A 19,039-nucleotide genomic window follows, 5' to 3' on the forward strand; every position below is an offset into this window, starting at 1 on the left:
AATACTTTAACTTCAAACTCGCTAAATTCCAGCCTCAGCCCAAACAGAAGTACAAGTACTTACATAGAAACCTATACAAGTGGCCAGAAAGACAACAGTTTGGATCACTGTAGATAACGGCTCTAAAATTAGACATTTTGGAGTAAATGTCACTAATAGCTGAATGCAATATTAGGGATGTTTAGTACAGCTGTATCTTCACATTCAAGACAAAAGAGTATTTTCGAGCTTGTAAGATTTATACAGTGTTTGTTTGTTTGTTTTGTTTTTACAAATGGTTGCTTTTAGACTATTGTTACTGGCAACACTTTTCACAGTGTGATCTTGCAAGACAGTAAACACACTACCACAAACAAATATAGCAATAAATACTTTATTTCACACAGGGGTACTACAAGAGACACGTTGATTGAAGCCATAAAAGGGCCGCACATGTCTAGTCATTATACTGTACCTTAGATATATGTTTGTTTTTTGTTTTTTTTTTTGTTTTTTTTAATACCTTACCTCAGTGTTTCCCAACCCTGTTCCTAGAGACACAGCAACAGTACACATTCTCCCTTATCTGATCCATCTATTTTTGGTCATGAAATCCTTACTAACAGGCTAAAGAGTTGAATTATATTTGTTTAATTAGGAACAGCTGGGAAACACCTTACCATTTAACAAATCATATAGCTGCCCAGACCTTTGCATTCAACTTTAAATAAAGGGGTTAAAAATGTACTCACCCTCAGGCCATCTAAGATGCAGATGAGCTTGTTTGGATCCACTTTCTATTTAGTGCCTTTAACTACTATGTACTGACATTTAAAATAATCATTTAAAACAATGCACGCATTGTGTACATTCATGTATTTACATTGCACTTCTATTTAAAATACCTCTAATTACATACAGTTACCGTAATATTTGTAGTTACATGTAGAATTACACTGTTGACCTCACCCCTACACCTTAACCCACCCTTAAAACTAATCTAAACCTAATTCTCCCACCTGTACGGCTTACCCGTATTAAGTTGTTAATAGCAGCAAATGTGACTTGCAATATAACATGAACACAATAGGTACATTGTAGCAAACGATGCATCAGTTTGTGCGTTTTGTTTCTTCACCGGAACAGATTTAGAGAAAGAAGTAAGTGAGTGCAAACTGCTGATAAATCATCACAGTAATCTACCAGTTATCCATACAACTCCAGCCCATCAATAAACATTCTAAAATAAAATAAATAAACCAATCACTTGTGAATTATTGTTATGTTTTTATCAGCTGTTTAGACTCTCATTCTGACGGCACCCATTCACTGCAGAGGATCCATTGGTGAGCAAGTGATGGAATGACACATTTCTACAAATCTGTTCTGATGAAGAAACAAACTCATATACAGCTTGGAGAGCCTGAGGGTGAGCACATTTTCAGACAAATTTCATGTTTAGGCAAGCTACTGCTTTAAACACATAGGCTTACGAAAAGCAAAGACAATTAAACTTCAAAACGCTTAACAGTACATTAAACTGGGGGTCCGTGCAAGGCACTGCATAATTTGCATTCAATGTGTGTCAAAGAAACACAGTGCCATCAAAGCCTTTAGTCAAACCCTGCTTTTCACGAGCAGAGAATGGTGCAGCAGTGTGCTCAGTGTTCCTCAGTCCAGTGTGGAGAGTTCACCGCAATAACCGCACATACAGCACTTGCCTAGCTGACGAAGATGATGGCAGCTCTGGAGGCAGCCCTCTCCTTCCCCTGTTGATTTGGATGCCCCATTGTGTTCAGGTACACCCCTTCTTTCCAAATTCTCTAAGGCATCGATAAACTCAGCTAGCACTTAAGGAGGTCTCCACTTGGTCACTCCCTGTTAAGCATGGGTCCAGTGTTTCTGCTCCGTCCTACACCTGGGATACCCCAGGTTCTAAACGTAAATAGAAAAAGGTTTATTGTAAGTTTATTGCAATACACAACATTTTAGTCAAGTGCATTGAAGAGACAAGGGGCTTGGCTCCTCTTGTGAGGGAAACTACTTTCTTTCAGCACAGATTTACTAAACACGGCAACTAAGAGTGAGACCACAATCCCATAAAGCGCAGATGGGAGTGGAAAGTTCTGCGGGTGATCTACTAACAATGTGCAAATGAAAGACAGATGTAGCCAGATCATTTCCATAATGACTAACGCAATCTACTGTACCAAAATGATAATCATGTGCTATTAATCTACTAACAACACAGGCGCAAAATGGGTTAAAAGGATAGTTCACTTAAACATGAACATTTTATTATCATTTACTCGCCCTGATGTCATTTCAAACCTGTATGACTGTTTGACTTTCAGCTGTTTACCACAAAAGAAGATGTTTTGAAGAATGTTGGTAACCAAAAAGTGGCTATGAGCTATTGACTTACAGTAAGACTGCAATAGACATCAACTGTTTGGTTACCCACATTCTTCAAAACATCTTTTGGGTTCAGTAGAAAAAAGAACCTTATACAGGTTTGGAACTACTTGCGGGTGAGTAAATTATGATAGCCTTTTCATTTTAGAGTCTATCCCTTTAAGAGATATTTTCAAAGGTGTTACATTTCCACAAGGAACAAAACTTTGATACAATAATTAAAGCTGATTAGTTTGAACTTTACATGCCAACATTTACTTTTTACCAAATATTACTTTCTCACCAATTTTGTGATGCCTTGTAAAAAATATTAGCACCAGCTTTATTTGTATATTACTTTTCTTAAGGAATAACAGATGGTATAATCAGCGTATTCATGCTATGGGATTCATGAAAATGGGATTCATTAAAATTCATTAAAAATCATTGGAAAGAAGGAGTTTTTTGTTTGTTTGTTTTTCTTAACAATTGTCTCTTTACTTCACTTATCAAGTTACTCTGTTACAGATTAGTTTGGGAACATACTTATTTCCCAAAATACATTAACTTATAACAAAAAAAGTGGCAGATGATAAGAACATTTATTAGAATGTGCATTTATTTTATACTAAGTATAGTTCAAGTCTACACAGTAAAATCCCCAGTGTTGAATCAACACTGCTCAGAGTGTATTTGGTCCCACTCCAAATGGTGTTAAAGTAACACTGACGCAGAGTTAAAGTTAATGAGACAAGTAAGTCATTAATTAAGTGCTGATTGAGTATTAGTGATGAACACCTGCTGTTAAGCAGAATCACTGAAGAAAAAAAACACTAGAACTATAAGTGACTTTAGCCAGAGCCTTAGATGAAATCAACTGAATAGAAGAAAACATTAAATCTGATTTTTTTTTCCACAAACAGCATCACCAACTTCACTTATTATTAACCAGTCTGAACATATTCTGTCAGATGTCTGCAGAAGATCTTATTGAGAATTAACAGAGGTTCAAATGTTGATGTTTTACTGGTCAAAAAATGATACCACCTTCATGGGGGTTAGTGTTTGCTGTAATTGGACTCTTTATTCTTTTAAAACTTATTAGTTTCCGAACAGTTGCAACAATGTTTCACTGGAAGTACTTGCACATTGCTGAATCAATTGCTTGATATACGCTTTCTGTTTATAAAGCTGACTGAGAGTCATTTACATCATTTGAAAGCAAAGCCAAACAAAACAAGTTTTAAACATATGGCCCCTTAATACTAAAATAATTATGAGTTTTACCTCAAGCTTTTAGACATTAACATTTATTCTATGATCCACAACAGTGGTGACAATAAATATTCATACTGCAGAGCATGATGGGAGTTTTGTACTATGGTGTTACCCAGCATGCATTGCAGTGTGAAGCATTTTGATGATTGTCACCATTTTTGAGATTACTAACATTTGTGATTCTTGATGTCTCTGGGTGTCTGTTTAATACAGTGAGCAATAAAATATATAAGTGCACAGATTTGAAAATGTTCATGAAAATTGATTAAATGCTAAATATTTAAAGTGTGCTTAAAGTATACTTGTAATAGTTCCACTTTAGCACAATCAAATATATTTAAATATATTTTAAGCACTACATTCATACAATTAAAATGCATTAAACACAGGATTAGTTGTTCCAAATTAGCAGACTTTAAATATACAAGTTTAGTATACTAAAAGTACAACTGCAAGGTATTTTTATTAAGTAAATAATATGTAAATGTATTTGTAGTATACTTAGCATGATATAAATGTATTTTAAATACATTTTAGTATATTTCCCCACTAGGGGATGCATATTATTATGTCAAACACATTATTTTATATGTTACAAATTAAACTTTTATAATGCTTTTATAATCCATCTCTAATGTTTGCTTCTAGTAGGACATGGACAAACCACTTATCCTTTGTCCATGGTGCAGACATATGGCAGTCAGAGTGCTTGTCTGTGTGTGGGAGACTGTGTGCTGTGTCAACCCTGAGAACACCACCATCATAGACTGATATTAGACAGACAGCCCAGATATTTGCTTTATTTATAGCAGTTCATTGGAATATATGGAGTTGTAAGTAATTTCAGACAATCAGAGGAAAAACTAGTCTAGATAAAGCATCACTTACCTTTCAGTGCAAGACCAGTTTCTGTTTTGTCATGCCCATATGCCATCCTCATCATCCTAAAACAAACACACATCACATCACTATAAAATGACAAAGTTCCCCACTCAAGTTATTGAATGATTTCTTTATGGACCCCACTTTGTGCACAAGAGTATTGCCAGAAACAGCCACAACAAAGCGCAGAATTCTACAAAGTTCTTTAAAATGACATTCCACGGCATGGAGTTAAGAGCTGTTTTCACTGGAATTGTTGGAATGAACATGTTTGTTAGAAGGGATTGAACACATACGTTTTGTCATATAGTACACATGATTTACAGTGACCTGCTCTGGTGGGGGGGAGACCAGTTCACGCTGCTGTCCATGATGTGAATGATGGGAATACTGTGGATGAACGTATCCATCTTCATTGTGTTCTGCCATGTGCTTCATCCTACTGTGTGCCTGATGGACAATGTACATATATTAAGTCCGTTATCTGTATAGCATTTCAGCTCTCACATAATTAAACACTACTGAACCATATGTCTGAAAGCCAGACAGAGCGGCATGCTAAACACTCAGTATAAAAGTTTAATGATCATATAATAGGAATATAATGAGAATAAAGAGTTTATATGAACAAAAGTTTATTGTGCTTTGGATACAGTAGTTAGCTCCAGTGTGGACAACAACCATGCATTTCACTTCTGCATGTTGCTGTTGCTGTTGCTGTTGTGTTTATTTTGTTGTGTTTTATTGCAAGAATACCTCCCTGCCTCACACACCTGTTCCTACTGTGGGGGCAGATTCCACTTCACTTGGAGTAACTTTGGCAATCATTCTGTCATGTAATTGCAACAAGATAAAAATTAATCAAACTACATGAGAACTTTCATTTAAAAATTAATAAATCAATAAAAACTGTAAAACTGCAAAACAGTGTTGAGTTCCGGTCCTGTTAGAGGACTGCTTTGAGGTGTGCCTACCAGCACCTGCTTTTCTCTCGTTTGGTAACAAACCTCTACAGCACAGTACAGTCTACAGTACTGAATCCTGCACTTGGGTCTAATAAGCAAAAGAGTCCCACAAATAAACAGACGATAAAATATAATTTGGTACTGTGGTGCTTCCTAAACCCAGAATGAAATATTTCAAACATTCTGTTAGACTCTAAAAATTTTAGACAGGTTAACAACAACCTGAGTGAAAAGTGTGTTAGAATAATATCAGCACATAGTTGGTTTTAATTGCTTACGTTTATGAAAAGAGGATAGGGGAAGTGGCTCACGTTCACAAATCATAATTTGAGTGGCCAATAAGCTGTCCAATATCACTTATTTTTAACTCAGAAAACATTCACACACTATAGCTGGAGCATCAAATTGAACAGCAACACAGGGATTTACTGCATTTACTGCTGTGTGAGGAGTTTATAGTGACAAAAAGAATTCTAGGTCTAAGGCAGTTTATAGCTATGATGTCCAAAAAGTATTCCACAAGGAACAATCCTTTTTTCAGCAACAGGGGGATCTTCTTGTCATCAAGCTGGTACTTGAGAAGTAGTGCTACTGGATCACTGGTTCACTTGATTTTTTTATATTTCTGTCAACTTTCACTTTTACTTGAAATGTATACATTTACACTGATACATCTCCCCAAAGCATATTCTTTATTTACTAAAAACATAAAGTCGGAAGAACACAGATTGCAGGAAAGCAGGTTTGATGAATTAGTGGTCTGGTGCTTGCCAGTTAGGCTCCTAAAAAACACCTTTGCTCATGTGCAAACAAGTGCTCACACAGCTGCAGATGATTTCATTTTCCACTCAAGTCGAGGCTGGGGTGTGCGATATACAGTATATCGTCTGCAATAATATGGTAAATGTTGCTTTAATGATGTGCGATCTGACATTATCGAGTATATACAAAAACACACTATATGATTTAGTCTAGTAAAATGCATTTAGAATCATCAAAATTCAAGCCATTTTAAATTGTATGCAGCAAAAATTTCTGTATGTCTTTTATATTTATATAATTTATTATAGTTAATCTATATCACATGAAGAGTGCATTTTTTTCTCGGTTTTTTTTTCTATATTACATGAAGAGTGCTGTTTGATTTAGTGACTCATTCATTAACACAGTCAAATGCTTCATTCCTGAATGAATCTGTTTAATTTCACATTTTAAAGGGGTCATCAGATGCCCATTGTCCTCAAGTTGATATGATTCTTAATGACTTAATGAAAAGTCTATAATACACTTTGCTTAAAAATTCTCAATTGTAGTGTAAAACAACACCCTTTTTACCAAAATCAGCTCTGCAAAAATCATTCCATTCTGATGGATTGTTCCTTTAAATGGTAATGAGCTCTGCTCGCCTCGCCCCTCTCTTCTCTCTATGGTGACGAGCCTGTTTACTTTAGCCGCATTAGCACGTTATTAAGAAAGGTTATTGCAGAGATTTCATTAAAAAAACTTATACTCATTTATGCTGTAGGTGAAGCTGGATCACGAATCATTTGCACGAACATAGACAGATATATGTAGATCGGGTGGCGCATTCCCTTCACAAACAAATGTAATCTACTGCATCTTCAGCGGCTCAGACCACTATGTTCCTTATTACATCCAGCAACACAACACCTCAATCACTCAATCTGAGATTTTCTTGTCTAACCTACATCTCTGCTCCGGCATCGAAACAATGGGATTTAGGGCGGGTCTGAGGTAAGGCGCTCATGTCCATCAACTGTAATGGGAGCCACACCGACAGGCATCTGAGAATGGCTCGATTTGAAAAAGGGGATATTGTTTTTACAAATTAATTAAAAACCACTGCATTAGGGAAGCCCCATTTCCCCTCAGGAGGTCCAGGAAGCTATTACATCAATGCAAAATGGGAAATCCCCAGGCCCTGATGGGTTTACAACTGAATTATAAAGCATATTCTAATTTACTAGTCCCATTCTTAGTGAGGATGTATAATGATTCCTTTCAAAAAGGTAAACTGTCTGCGACTTTGTACTCTGCTTCCATATCCTTGCTTTTGAAAAAGGACAAGGACCCCACATCCTGCAGTAACTATTGACCAATTCCTCTGCTAAACGTAGATTGTAAGATTTTAGCCAAAGTTCTTTCTCTTCGCCTTCAAAATGTAATGCCATCTATAATTTCTTTAGATCAAACTGGCTTTACATCGAGAAGACATTCTTTTTTGTAATACTAGAAGATTACTTAACATCATTTTCTCTCCTTCATCCACTACCCCTGAAGTTGTAATTTCATTGGATGCAGAGAAAGCGTTTGATAGGGTGGAGTGGGAATACCTGTTCTTTGCATTAGGTAAATTTGGATTTGACCCTAATTTCATTTCTTGGATTTGACTTCTTTATGCTTTCCCATCTGCCTCAGTGCATACCAGTGGTGTTCGTTCGGTACCCTTTTTGCTCCAACGGGGGACACATCAAGGGTGTCCACTTTCACCCTTGTTATTTAATGTAGCTACTGAACCTTTAGCCATCTGGCTTCGTATTGTCCAAAGCCGGGTCCATAAACTTTCTCTTTACACGGATGATTTGTTATTGTATGTCTCTGACCATTTAGATTCTCTCCCTCCTATACTACATATTCTGGACCAGTTTGGACGCCTTTCAGGGTATAAGTAAAATTTTCAAAAAAGTGAGTTATTTTCCATAAATCAAATGGCTAATTCTCTTCATTCCCCTTTAAGTTAGCTTTGGATGGGTTTAAATATCTGGGCATATTTATAACCAATTCATTTAAAGAATTTTATACCAATTTGGACAAATGTAAATTAGATTTTGCTCCTTGGCGCTCCCTCTCCTTATCTTTAATAGGTCAAGTGAAACTGATTAAAATGATTATCTTGCCAAAATTCTTGTACCTTTTTCAGCATATCACAGTCTGTATTAATAAATCCTTCTTTACTAATTTAGACCAGCAACTGAATGGGTTCCTTTGGAGTAATAAGTCAGCTCGTATCAGAAAATCAGTTCTCCAGCTTCCCAAATCTGAAGGGGGCTTAGCACTTCCAAACTTTCGATATTACTTCTGGGCTTGTAATATTACTAAATTACTCTATTGGGTCAGCCTTAGGTGTTGTGCCACTAGCCCACCCTGGTTACACATAGAGATATCTTCTTCTCATTCCTTAATTCCCAAAATCTGTTCTCAGCTTCCTCCTGAGCTTCAAAAAAGTTCGAGCAATCCAGTAGTTATTAACACGATTAAGATTTGGCTTCAATTCAGGAAACAATTTGGTTTACACAAAGCCTCGATTTACATGCCAATTTTAAATAATCACTTATTTTCCCCATCCCTTTCAGACCATGTCTTCAATATTTGGGCAAGTAAGGGTCTCTGTACTTTGAATTTAATTGATAAGGAAGAGAAAGAAGAGAAAATTTTTTTTTCATACAGGGTGTTCAATCTTCCTAATAGTCATCTTTTTCGTTTTTTTTTTCAAGTAAGGCACTTTATTAAAAAGTTATTTTCCCATTTTCACAATCGACCCCCTGAATCAGAATTTGACTCAGTTCTCACCCTTGACCCTGTTCAAGAACGGCTGATATCGGCCATCTATTGTAAAATAATCACCCTAACTCCATCTCCAGTTGATTTTCTTAAGTAAACCTGGGAGCAGGATTTGGGCATTGACATATCTGAAGAACAGTGGAAGAACATTCTTGGTTTAATTCATTCTTTGTCTATCTGTGCTAGGCATACTTTAATACAATGTAAAATGCTTCATAGAACTCACTTCACTAACACTAAACTGGCTAAAATATTTCCTAACAGAAGTGATGAGTGCAACAGATGCAAACAATCTCCAGCTGATCATCTTCATATGTTGTGGTCTTGCCCGAGTCTGATGGACTATTGGTCAGACATTTTTAGCACACTTTCACAGGCCCTCAACACCACCATTGCCCCTAATGCATTGACTGTTTTGTCTGGCCTTCTCCTAGCTTCAGTTGTGTCACCCACAGTGCGTCATGGCCTTTACCACTTTGTTAGCTAGGTGTGCCATCCTCCTTAAATGGAAACATGCCTCTCCCCCTCGCAATACCTCGTGGATACACAAGGTATTGCAGTGCATCCACCTTGGGAAAATCAAATACTCTTCCAAAGGATCATTGAGATCATTTTGTAAAATATGGAGCCCTGTACTGGGCACTATTGGGAATGTAAATGTAACATCTGGATCTTCTCTTTAGAGACTTAGTAGGGGACCATTTGACTAGACCTTAATTTTATTTATTTATGTATGTATTTATTTGATTTGTGTGTGGCCTTTGGGAAGGGTTGCGGGTGGGGTTTTGTTGCTGTTGATTTGTCTTGTTTCTCGTTTTTTCTCATCAGACATCCTGTTTCATTTTGTAACTGAGGAAATACACTTTATATGTCTGCAAAACTTAATAAAACCACTGCATGTATTTTTATCATTATAGGGTAGATGTGTACATACACTGCCAACACACATTAATGTTCAAACGACATGTAAAAGTGAACTTCCGATGACCTCTTTAACTACTTGTTCATGTTTTAAATCATTTCACATATCAATATTCAACATTTTACATTTAAAACAAAGCATTATTTATGCATTTGTATCTGCAGGTTAAAGGCATCCATGTCCCCTCTGAGCTACATTAAATTGTGTAAATACATTTAAAAGCCACTTCAGATGCAGATTCCAGAACTGTTTTCGGATGAACTGCCTCATGTTTAGAAAGAGTTTAAACTGAACACAATTTTGCTTCTCAAAGTATGTATAAACATTATTATTTGCTCCTTTTCCATTTTGCATTTACTTGTACTTTTACTTCCAATACTTAAGTATGTTTAATATATATAAAAAATACTTTTCATACTTAAGGACAACAAATATCACATACTTTAAAACTTTTACTGAAGTAATATTCTAAATGGTGACTTTAACTTCTACCAAACTAATTTTCTGGTAAGATATCTGTACTTTTACTTAAGTGTGGCTTTCAGGTACTTCATCCACCACTGTCTGTGAGGCATGCTTCTGACGCATCACCGCTCTACCAACAACTCCTGAACTCCCTTTACTCCTCCCTTCCATTCATCCAGGTATCAACCAGAGCTCCTCACTTATCTGTACAAATCTGTACCATGTCCAAATCTCTCAGGCACCTCTCAGTTGCTTTCTCCAAGACTCAGCACCCAAAAGGACAACTTATTGGAAAACAGCCAGGAAAGCCAGGACAACATATTTCAGCCACTGGAAACACCTGAGCCACAGCCTCACTCACCAGACACATTATCCCTCTCTCCAGCATCTCCACTTCTAAGCTTATCAGGGAAAATGCAGGAACTGGTATATGCTGGGACCAAACTCTCTCACTTTTTTGCTGCAAGCCCCCAGTGATCAACTAAAAAACGGCGAGCCCCACAACCAACGAAGCCGGTGGGCCCAGTTCGCTCCCCTCCTCCTGCAAGAGCTCTGCGGGGGCCCAAACCCTCCACCATATGCTGTAGGTGAACCAAAAACAACTGATAGCAGCTCTCGTTGATATGTGTCAGGTCCCTGCTATGATAGCTGCAACATTTACAAATGTTTACAGAACAAGCGGGAACCCAGTGTGCCTGTAGCTTTCCCTATTTCTGTTTTATCACATGATAGAAAGTTTAAGGCCTTCTCAAGCCGTACAGCTGACCCATCTAATCTGCTGCTTGTTATGCGTCAAAAAAAGATTTGCTGTGGGGACAAAAAGTTAGCAGTTTAAACATTCGCTCACTAAAAAATAAATCATCCACAGGTGTGTATGTGTACATGGCTGTGAGACAAAATAGTTTAGCTTAACTGTATTTTTTAACATATAACTTTTGCCTTTAGGTATTAAAAACACCTCTTAGAGAGAGCAGGGGGTTAAATTAACATCTTCATTCAAGCTGCTTTGTTCTTCCTCATTTTTTCCCAAGTGTGAACAATCATAAATCCCTTAGTTGCTTGCTTCGCCACATAGTAGTACAGATCTTCACATACATGAAATGGAACATTTCCTCTCCATATTCATTCACAGAACAGTATACACTTAATGCCTGCTGTTTGTGACAACAATGTATATAAGTATACCCATTAAGGTCTTCCGCTGTAGGGCCAGAGTCCTGCTGAGTTTAGCTCTGACTATACACCCCTGAACAAGCTCTGATCCCAACAGCCTATCACATCTTTGGATCAGAATAGTACCATTTTGCTAATCCCTCCTGTTCAGGAAGGATTAAAAGTACTTGTCTCTAAAATCTGTCTGTAAAACTCTGAAGAAAAAGAAAGACAAGAAGCTTGAAATCAAAGAAACTGAACTAAAAAAAAAGAAGTTTTAAAATAAGTTAAGTTTAGCCCCCGCAAACAAATTTCCATATCTTTCGCATGTTACAGACTATAAGGACCTTCTTGGTGCTTCAGTATTTGACCATTCCCGAGCAATTCATCTGAAGTGAAGTGAAGTGAAATTAAGTGTGGCCAAGTATGGTGTCCCATACTCAAAATATGTGCTCTGCGTTTAACCAATCCAAGTGTACACACTAAGTGGTGAAAACGCACACTGTGAACACACACCCGGAGCAACAGACAGCCATTTTTGTTGCAACACAGCACATCAAAGCAGCAGAAGATGTTGCTGGCATTGGACTCATCACTTGATTAAGCCAAATGTAAACATTTGTATTCACTTGCATTTATCAATGTTACACACTTTATTTCTGTTACGTTTTTTATTGTGTTTTGGTGCTGGTTTCATTTTCAGTTACTTGCCTCTCTTTGGTTTCAGTGTTGCCTTTGTCCTGTGTTCCCATTCCTTATTTGTTGCTATGGTGATGCATTGTGTTAGTGTTAGGTCACACTTGTTGTTTTGGTTTGTTAGCATGTGTATTTAAGTCCTGTCTGGTGTTGTTTGTGCATGCACACTGTTACGTTGGCCTTCTTTGGTTTGGATTATTCTACTTATGATGGATTATTTTATTTTAATTGGTTTAATAAAGTTATTGTGCTATTCATAAGATAATCTCATCCTTGTCTTCTTTGTGGGCTTGTATCTGTGACAACTTCCTGAAACACTGTGGTATTCACTTCAGAGTTTTATTACTTGTTACTTGTCTATTTTTTATTTCAAAATTTCATTTTATTACACTTGTGTCTTCCTTGTGTTGATAATACAATGACCCTCCTTAATTGTTATTTTGGTAACACTTATATAATAGTATAGGGAACAATTCTTACTATTAACTAGTTACTTATTAGCATGCCTATTATTAACATATTGGCTGTTTATTTGTACTTCTAAAGCACCTATTCTGCATGACCATATTCTACATCTCTAATCCTACCCAATACCTGAACTTAACAACTACTGTACTAACTATTAATAAGCAGCAAATTGAGAGTTTATTGAGGCAAATGCTGTATTTAATGGTTTATTAATAGCAACAACTGGACCTTAAAATAAAGTGTGACCATTATTTTATTGATGAAGTGAAATATTTAGCTGGTACCCCAAGGTAAAAGGGGGAGGGGTCATTTGGCACTTTCACAACGTATGACCAAACTCACAACATTAATTTGGTGCCAGCTGTGAGAACCACTACATATACATGCTTGAATTGACATACTTGAAATAATATTTTTAGGCAAATCATAAGGAACCCATCAAAGTCTCTCTTAAAAATAATCTCTTAATTGTTTTTTAGTTTTTTTTTTAGTTTTTAGTTTAAGTTTTTAGCTTTTTTTGTCTGATTTCAGCTGATGGAAACATATAATCAATAATAACATTTAATGGTTCTTTTAAAAGAAATTCTATTGATCAATATAATTAAACATTTCCAATTAGCAATAGTTTTATCTCATTCATCTCATTCATCCTGGTGTTCTTGAGGCAGTAATGCTTGTATGTGTCTGTAAATGTGTGTTTTTGCCTATTTCTGGTTGTTGTGTAATATTGACAGAGACTATTCTTTAACCCTGCATGTGTGTACAATAGTGACAGTACAATTGTTACACAATTATACAATAATTATATGTGTCCACAACAGCTCTCGTCTGTGCATCTTTTTCTCACTGAAGAACTATTGACTCATGGGGAGTGTTAAACAGATAATGGCTACTTCCCTGAAATTCCTTCCCTCATTCCCAACTGTTTACAAGTCATCTGTTTGGCCTAGAGACAACATTCCTCAAAAGCTTGCTCAGTCTTGGTTTCTAATAGCTTAGCATAATGTTAGTTACTGTTAATGTTGGTTACGGGCACTGTTTATTACTAAAGCTTTATTAAACCTGAGTACAACGTACTTGAATACAATGAGTCAATGCAATACTGGAATGTAACTCTCTCAATTCCAGATGGAAAGTGCTGTCAAACACTGTGTCCTAACCATGCACAGTTTCTAGCCTAACCAACCATGAAAGTAACAATTCAATGACGTGTGTCCTGCACAAATTGCAAAGTCATTTGACCAAAACTGTACTCAACATCAAACATAGACAAGGAAAGAGTGATTGAGAAACAGATTGTGGAATTATGGAAATACAAGGTACATGCCGTGTTATTAGTTTTATGCTTTCATCTATGCATTATGTTGTGAGTGTAAGTAAGCACTGATATACACACTGATTGGCTTTACATTGAAAGCATACAACCACATGGAGAAAAACATTAACTGACCTGCTGTTTTTGGTGATTGATAAACCTCTCTTTCTCTCTCCTTAGGGTCATCACATCCTCCGGTGTCGACATGTTTCTCATGGGAGAAAGTTCTAGTAGATTGATGCAGCCATCTTTTTCACTGACAGCAGCCAGCAGAGCCTGTTGTCTGGTGGGAAGGTAAGAGAAGGGGGGTGGTTACGACCTACGGTAAGTCATTAGTAAATCATTACTTAAACAGAAGCAGACACAAAAACAGAATACAGTAAACACACATGCACACATAATGAGGGCACAGCAGGAGGACATACTTAGCCGTTTCGGTGATAACTCACAATCTCCTGCTCTTTTCCTGTGATCAGAAGAATTTAGGCCATATGGGGCACAATTTTGCCCAAAAGGTCAGACAGGGATTCTTAACAAACTGCTGCCTAATTATTAGACTACTCAAAAAAAAAAAAAAAAAAACTCTCTCTTACACAAACTATATTTTGACACATCCGCAACCACCATAAAAACCATGAAGCCATTTTGTCTGTGATTATGCAAGGAGTAAACGTGTCCATACTTGTTTCTGGAGCGCCACTGTCCTGCAGAGTTTAGCTCTAATGGTAATTGAGGACAGGTCTTCAGACTCACTAGAAACTTCCAGAAACTTGTGTTAAAGCCGAATGGATCTCTGCAGGATGTTGGCCCTCCAGGAGCATGATTGGATACCCCTAGTGTAATACATTGTTTCCTTCACGTTTTCTGCCTTTCCGCCTTAATTTTGTAAGATACTGTTAATATTAGTTTCTTACTTATTACGTATATTTGTTCACATGGTATAGTTTTGCCAAATCTGCCTATTATAGTGCATTTTAAGGGGCTTGTTTTGGAAGCACTATTTACTACCCAACGCACAATAACTGCAATAACTTATTAGACCAGGTTGCTTTTTAAAATATCTGGACTCTAATAATAAGGAAACATGTCCAGAAGAGATTGGAAGGAAAGCGGCACATGTATGCAGACTGAACAGCAGCTACTGTCAATTTCAATTGGTCTGGAGTTATTTAAACACAATACACACCCTAACTGTGTTGTTATTTTACTCTAGCCCGGTACAGACTGAGACATGTCAGCATTGCTTAGCTTTTCATACTCGCCATACACGCTTGTTTCTTTAGTATAATAAAAATGTTACCTGCAATTTGAGAGACCACATATCACATCAAAGGAATTTATTGTCAGCTGGTTCCACTGTATGGATCAATGGCTTATTGTTTGGAGCATTCCAAGAACATACTAATAAAAAAGGTTGTTTTTTTTTTTTGCATCCATAAACTATCTCAAAGCATTTAACTGTCATGAATCTTTTCCCTGTCATTCCTCTCACTTGCCACCAGAAGTCTCCATCTCCTTTTCCTACCGGACTCCATTTTCCATCATCAAATATCTAGGAACTAATTACAGACTCACATGTTTCCCATCAGGTGGATTATTTAAGTTGCACCCTCACATACACACATTGCAAAGTATTGTTTGTCTGTAGCTACAGTTCTAAGCCTTCTCTTGTCTCTGTGGTTTCCTTGTTTTGCGATGCATTGCCTGTGTCTTGACCTTCGACTGTTTTCCTTGTATCTCAGATCATTTGCCACCTGCACTGACCATTTGCTGTTTTTGGAATACTTTTTTGCCTTGCCCTTATTGATGCAGTTCCTGTGCAGTACCCTTCCTGTGTTTATCTATGCTGTTGTCTAATAAAGCCTCCAGATGGATCTCCAACTCTGTTGTCATGCTCCATGCTACAGAATACTTTGCTACACTTAGATCCAGCAGCTTTTATGGAGCTGTCCATACCAGTTATGGATCCAGTTGACCAACTACTACTTATTCGACATGGAGACTTATTTATTGGAGAGTAAGTTCACCACTTTTGTGAGTTGTTTTATCTAGTACCCTTTGATGAAATTGCTTTAAAAGACATTTTTCGTTTTGGATTAAATGAGTGCGAAATCTTGGTTACCTGGAGGGGAGTTTAAATGCACTTTGAGAGAATTTACGGACTATGCTTATTTGCTATGCGGTTCTACTTTCACTGTGGAAGAAGCAGAGGACTGTGTTAAAAGCAGAGCTTGGCCCATCTCAGATTACTATTTTGTTTATCTTAACTCCAATATTCTCAGCACTTCCAATTCCAGTGGCTGCCACACCAGAGCCTCTTCCCATCATGGCCATTATTCGAGAGTTTTGTCACGACATGGCCACCATTCCAGAATCTCGTAACTTCAGCCCAGAGCTACTTCCCAAGATGGCCACCAGCTCACAGTCTCTTCACAAGATAGTCACCAGTCTAGAGCCTCTTCACAAGATGGCCACCACACCAGAGCCTGATCTAGAGCTGTTCCAGTCTATGAGTCTGATCCAAAGCCTGTTCCAGTCTGTAAGTCCACTCCAGCTCCTCCCGAGGTGGTGGCTTACGCTGCAAACCTCCCAAGTCAGCGGCATCCACTTCAGCTCCTTTCAGAGCAGTGGCAATCACTTCTGAACTCTGTTTGTTCTTTAATGACCAAGGATGTTGTCTCTGAACTCTCTGCCTGTCCTGTCACAGTCAAGGAGGCCGTCTCTGAGCTCTTTGCCTGTCCTGTCATGGCCAAGGAGGCCATTCCTGAACTCCTATCACGCCCAACGATGCCTTCTTTGGACTGTCTGCCTGGGATCTTTAGTCCCATCTGCTTAGCTGTGGTGGTCATCTGCTTTGCCATGGGGATCTTTAGTTCCATCAGCTCGGCTGTGGTGGTCAGCTGCTCTGCCGTGGGAATCTTGAGTCCCATCTGCTCTGCTGTGGTGGTCATCAGCTCCACCGTAGGGATCTTTAGTCCCATCAGCTTTGCTGTGGTGGTCTTCTGCTCCATCATAGAGGTCTTCAGTCCCATCTGCTCTGCTGTGGTGCTCTTCAGCTCGGCCTGCTCTGCCCTAGTGGTCTTCAGTTCTGCCTCGGTGGTCTTCTGCTCTACCGGCTCTGTCTCCAGGTCCTTCATTTCCACATGGACCTGGCCCTCCATCCACTCCTCCCGTTCCGCCTCTGCTACAGCACCCTCCTGGACTGTGTTTCTGGAGCATCTGGAAGCCTCTCCTTTGAGGGGGTTCTGTAATTAATCCAGACCCTGTCATTCCTCCCACTTGCCACCAGAAGGTACCCACCACCTAGGAACTAATTACAAACTCACCTGTTTCCCATGAGGAGGATTAAGTCGCACCCTCACATTAAGTATTGTTTGTCTGTAGCTACAATTCTAAGTCTTCTCTTTTCTTAGTAGTTTTTCTTGTTTTGCCTTGCATTGCCTGTGTCTCGACGTTGGACTGTTTTCCTCGTATCTCTTATCATTTGCCGCCTGCCTCAACCATTTCCTGTTTTTGTATATTTTTGTATATAATATTCTTTTGTCTTGCCCTTATTGATGTTGTTTGCTGGTGTTTTTTTAGATGCTCTTGTCTAATAAAGCCTGCAGATGGATCTCCAACTCTGTTGTCATGCTCATTGTTACATTAACCCTCAGGGCCTCTTCATTTTAGGGTCACAATTGGTACCTTTGTGATCAAAAGTGACCAAATCCTTAAAACTTTTTCCCTAACCCTTTAACATAACCCTTTTAATTCTTGGGAAACAGTAAAAGCCCATTTACACCAAGAACAACAACAATAATAATAATAATAATAATTCATAATTCATAATTCCTTACATTTATATAGCGATTTCTGGGCACTCAAAGCACTTTACATAGAAGGGGGTGTTGTATATTTTATGGCATTGCCTTTATTTCACTACAGCTCCCAGAATGCACTGTAATGTTGCTTTCGGAAATGTTCCGGTTAGAGAGACTGTATATGAAAAACTGAGTAAAGAGTCTGTTCCGTTAAAATCACTGTGTGTGTCATCGTATCGTTTATACAGCGTGCATTCTCCTGAAGATATAATAAAGTGGTGACTAGGATTCAGACACTCCCACGTGCGTTATGAAAATGCGGATTGACGGTGATACGAAAAAAGATAGAAGCTGACTGAAGTGACTGAATTAATTGTTAATGACTGAACACTGAACAAAATGGCATCAGTTTTCATTTGATGAAAGCAGTGAGCAGTGGAGTTCTTATATAGAACAGTACTTTGTGGCAGCAAATACTATTGCTCAAGAGAAAGTTGTACCCACCTTTTTAAGTGTGATGGGTCCAAAGACATTCACTCTACTGCGTAATCTCTTACAACCAGAGAAACCGGGAGAGAAAATGTATGAGCAAATAGTAAGCACTCTCAAAGCACATTTTTCTCCAAAGCATTAGTAAATGCAGAGTGATATCGGTTTCACCGACGAAATCAGCTAGAAGGAGAAACTGTGACAATGTTTGTGGCAGTGCTAAAAAAAATAGCTGAACATTGCGAATTTGGTGATACACTGAATGACACACTTCAGGACAGATTAGTATGTGGACTTCGCTGTGAGGGCATACAGAAAGACTGCTAACTGAGAGCAACCTGACACTACAAATAGCAATTAAGCTGAGTGTGTCTATGGAATTGGCTGCTAAGGAAGCTCAGAAACTGAGCTCAAATAGTAAAGTGTATAAAATGGAGACTGAAAAACAAACTGAAAATAAAGGCCCATGTTTCCATTGTGGCAAGACTGGCCACTCGGCTGTCACATGCTGGTATAAGGACATGGAGTGCCACAGCTGTAAGAAAAAGGACACATAGAGCGTGCATGTAAAAATAAAATAGGAAAAAGAAAAATGCAACAGAAAACACTATTCAGAAGGAAACAAAAGAAACAAGTATTCGCAGTTGAC

General features: G+C 38.0%; 1 protein-coding gene across 1 annotated transcript in view; it reads right to left on the reverse strand.

Annotated features, from left to right (window-relative positions):
* Positions 1-466: 466 nt before the first annotated feature.
* Positions 467-19,039, reverse strand: part of LOC127169853 (ERC protein 2) — a 58,539-nt gene continuing 39,966 nt past the window's right edge. Inside the window, exons 11-14 of the mRNA XM_051117512.1 lie at positions 14,234-14,381; positions 4,864-4,983; positions 4,540-4,595; positions 467-1,914 (exon numbers count right to left, since the gene is read on the reverse strand). Of these exons, the coding sequence (XP_050973469.1) occupies positions 4,569-4,595; positions 4,864-4,983; positions 14,234-14,381 (295 nt within the window). The 3' untranslated portion in view covers positions 467-1,914; positions 4,540-4,568. The remainder of the gene's footprint in view (positions 1,915-4,539; positions 4,596-4,863; positions 4,984-14,233; positions 14,382-19,039) is intronic.

Source organism: Labeo rohita, chromosome 8, assembly GCF_022985175.1.
Source record: "Labeo rohita strain BAU-BD-2019 chromosome 8, IGBB_LRoh.1.0, whole genome shotgun sequence".
Classification (NCBI taxonomy): domain Eukaryota; kingdom Metazoa; phylum Chordata; class Actinopteri; order Cypriniformes; family Cyprinidae; genus Labeo; species Labeo rohita.